We start from the raw sequence: 4,170 nt of genomic DNA, 5'->3' as shown, positions 1-4,170 counted from the left end.
GATTTATTAGATGATCAAAATTTGGTAGAAAAGGCAGAGAAAATGTTAGGGGACTATTTCAAGACAAATTTAAATAAAGGAACAGACCTTCAGATGATTTGGGATGCCAGTAAAGCTGTGATAAGAGGTTTTTTTAATTCAACAAAATGCATACCAAAAGTAATTGAGAGAACAAAAGACAAGGAAAATCTTAGAGGCCCTGATAAATAAAGAAAAAGAGTTAATATACAAACAAAACAAAGAGAGTACAAAGCAAGCTATCAAGCTATTACAAACACAATATTCAATGATTATCAGTACAGTGGTACCTCTGGTTACATACTTAATTCGTTCCGGGGGTCCATTCTTAACCTGAAGCACCACTTTAGCTAATGGGGCCTCCCACTGCTGCTGCGCCGCCGCTGCATGATTTCTGTTCTCATCCTGAAGCAAAGTTATTAACCCGAGGTACTATTTCTGAGTTAGCGGAGTCTGTAACCTGAAGCGTATGTAACCTGAAGCGTATGTAACCCGAGGTACCACTGTAAAGAAGTAGAGTGGAAAATTTTAAAAAAAGAAACAAATATATTTTGAGCATGCAATTGTTGGCATGGCAATTAAACAAAAAAAATTACTCTAAGTAAAATTAAAGTCAAGGAAAAAATTCTAGACAACCCAAAAGAGATTAGGAAAGAATTTGTCAAGTATTTTACAGATTTATATAGAACAGGATCAGAAAATAAAACAGAGATAGAGGAATATTTGAAAGTAAGTAAACTATCAAAAATCACAGATGAGAAAGTAGCAATTTTAAATGCCTCTATGACATCCACAGAGCTATTGGAAGCAATCAGTCAGGCAAAAACGGGGAAATCGCCAGGACCAGATGGACTGTCAGCTAAATACTATAAAAAATTAGATAAACAATTATTAGCAGCATTACAAGCTACAATGAACGAAATCTTAAAGTTAGGGAAGGTCCCAGAGGCTTGGAGAGAGGCATATATAACTTTAAAGCCGAAACAAGAGACAGATTTGACATCAATAAAAAATTATAGACCTATTTCATTATTAGATAATGATTACAAACTGTTTGCTAACATATTGGCTAATACGATGAAAATAATACTGAAGGAATTTATACATCATGACCAGGCAGGCTTCCTTCCGGGAAAACAAATGAAGGATAATATAAGAAATATTATAGATAACGTAGAATACTTGAAAATAAGAAATGAAAAGCAGGCAGCATTGATGTTTATAGATGCTGAGAAAGCATTTGATAACATTTCATGGGAATTTATGAACAAAGTCCTTGAAGAAATGAATTTTGGAGAAAATTTTAAGAAAGGGATTCAAGCAATATATTCTAAGCAAAAAGCCAAATTAATTGTAAATGAGACACATATTGGAAGCCTCTGAAGTTGAGCATAGTCAATGCACAGGATTGTGTTTCTTTGCCACTGACAGCATAGAGCAATATGACAATCTCATCTTGTTACCATCCTGCTCAGATATGACTAAGAAGGTTGAAGAGGGAGCTTGCAAGCTTCATCCCAGCTGGAGCAACTAAAAAGTTCCATAGATTCTCTGAGGAGTCTTCTTTCCTCTCCGCTCCCAATTAACTCCCATTTCTGCAAAATATTGCATAGACTCTCCAGGGGGGGGTGCATCTTTCCCTCCCAGTTGACCTCAGTCTCCAGGGTGAGAGCAGGTGAAGGAAAAGAACTGGGCTGTTCACAAGAGGAGGAAGAGGGTTTTTTGAGTGTTCATGCACACCTGGCATGAGATGCAGGGCTGTAAATCAAGGAGAGTGCATTGAAGAACTGGAGTGGTAGGAGCCTAGGACTCCTGCCTTCACCACCTACAGCATCTCCAGGATGCCTTGTGGAGCATGGAGTGCTGAGAGACAGGACTGGAGGCTGGAGAGTCTGCACTGGAAAAGGTGTTTATTATTTATTTTTATTTCATGTAGAGACTAGAGGGGTCATTTAAAGAAGTGCATGGGGTAGAGGGGGACGGGGGGCTGCATCAGAGGCTGATAAAAAAAATGCTAGAGTGAAAGAAAGGAGTGGTGGAAGGGGGGAGTATGTTTAAGAAAAATGGATGAGTTTTTCAGACTAAAACCAGGACTGAAGATAGAGCTATACTGATTCACAAAGGCGGCTTCAACTAGTCAGTGGTATTTGGGGGGGGGGTTAATAAATGGTGTTGTTCTGTAATATAGAAAGTTGAAATGTCTGATTTTGGTGTGAAAAGAGGTCCTTGCCATTGTTATTTTGGTGGACTACAATTCCCATCTTAAACACTGACTTTGAGGAATAAATGTGTGTGTTTCAGTTTAAAGCAGAGGCTGGGTAGGAGTGCTTTAGTTGAAGTGCAGTACTTGGAAAATCCTGTTTTGATATCCAGTGCAGTCTTCCAGTTGTTTAAAACACTAACAGAGAAAGTGCCAGTATTTTCCCTTTAAGTGACTTTAGCAAAAACAGATGTCACCAGAGACAGATTCCAGCCAGGAGCATTTGTTGTTCCAATTACTGTTAAACATTTTGTTCATGGTTTCAGCCAACAGGAGACTGTGACATAGTAATATGCAGACACTCTTCATGTAAGGGAGTAAAGAATGTCAGGACTGTGACATTCAGGACTGTCACAGGACTGTGTAAGGACTGTGACAAATGTGGTCCTCAAGTAAGTCTAAGTCCATAGGACCCTTCCAAGATAACACTTCCTCACTAGACAATGCCTTTCATTAGCCTACCCTCCTCAAGGACTTTTGCCTGCCAGGAAGGTGATACTGAATTCTCCCACTGAGCTTGAGGTTATGGGAGGTGATAGGAAGAATTGGTCCCAGATTTTTGAGTGGATTTTTGAGGTCCACTAGCAATGGAGGTTAAATTGAATTTTGTTTGCATGTTAGTGGAAATGATTTAATTTGTACTTCTTGAACCAATATGCAAACCAAAATTCAGCTATCCTTAGAAATGTGAACTTCCCTGTAGTTTATTATGCCACCTTCTAAAAAGAACATTAGGTACAAAAATGCATATATTAGTGAAAATAATCTTCAGAACTGGATTACATTACGGAAAATCACTTCAAAAATTCATATTAGTCAAAACTGCATAGAAAAATGTTCTTATAAGAAGAAATTTGCACTAAACTGCTAGGAAATTTTCATGAAGATTAAAAATATATACAGTACTTGTTTCACAATTTCATTTTCTTCCTCCTAGGGAAACTTTGGGGTAAATAATGGAATACATGAATCAAAGCATTGTGACTGAGTTCATCCTTCTGGGCTTCATGGACCATCCAAAGTTGTGGACCATTCTCTTCCTGGCATTTATCTTGATCTACATTGTCACAGTCTCAGGAAATCTTGGCATCATCATCCTAGCTGCTCTTGATGCAAACCTTCATACCCCAATGTACTTTTTCCTCAGCAACCTATCCTTGGTTGACGTTGGCTATTCCACTACTATCGCTCCTAGGTTGCTGATGACCTTTCTACAAAAGAATAGCACTATTTCGTTCACAGAGTGTTCTGTGCAATTCTTCTTTTTCTGTCTGTTTGTCACAGTTGAAACTTGTCTTCTAGCTGTTATGGCTTATGATCGCTTTACTGCCATTTGCAACCCGTTACTTTATTTTGTTGCCATGTCTAAAAAGCTGTGTCTGGTGTTAGTAACAAGTGCATATATTTGTGGCTTTGTAAATTCAGCTGCTCAGACTTCATTCATATTTAGCCTGTCCTTCTGCAGCTCAAATGTTATCAATCATTTCTTTTGTGATGTTCCTCCCATCCTGAAACTTTCCTGTTCAAGCACAGCAGTGGCTAACACTGTGCATTTCATCTTTGCTACTTCAATAATCATGACCACTTTGTTGATTATCCTCATCTCCTATACCTACATCATTTTTTCCATCCTGCGGATTCGCTCTGCCCAGGGCAGACACAAAGCCTTTTCCACTTGTGCCTCTCACTTTATGGCCGTTACAATCTTCTATGGGACTATCATCTTTATGTATCTGAGGCCCAATTCTGGGGTGTCAAACGATGAAGATAAAATTGTTTCAGTGTTCTATACTCTTGTGATCCCAATGCTAAATCCATTGATTTACAGTTTGAGAAATAAAGATGTGAAGGATGCTTTCATAAGGACGAGAGGGAAGATTTCATTAAATTAA

The 4,170-nt window shown here is 38.4% G+C and overlaps 1 protein-coding gene across 1 annotated transcript; it reads left to right on the top strand.

Annotated features, from left to right (window-relative positions):
- Positions 1 to 3,234: 3,234 nt before the first annotated feature.
- Positions 3,235 to 4,170, top strand: LOC310742802 (olfactory receptor 5AR1-like; the record flags this gene model as incomplete). Its single annotated transcript, XM_083572388.1, has 1 exon — positions 3,235 to 4,170. One exon carries the CDS (start codon positions 3,235 to 3,237, stop codon positions 4,168 to 4,170), a length of 936 nt encoding a protein of 311 aa, XP_083428514.1.

This window comes from Podarcis filfolensis (genome assembly GCF_964270895.1).
Source record: "Podarcis filfolensis genome assembly, chromosome: 1".
Classification (NCBI taxonomy): Eukaryota; Metazoa; Chordata; class Lepidosauria; order Squamata; family Lacertidae; genus Podarcis; species Podarcis filfolensis.
The sequence above is the reverse complement of the archived record's forward strand: the minus strand, read 5'-3'. Positions and strand labels throughout refer to the sequence as shown.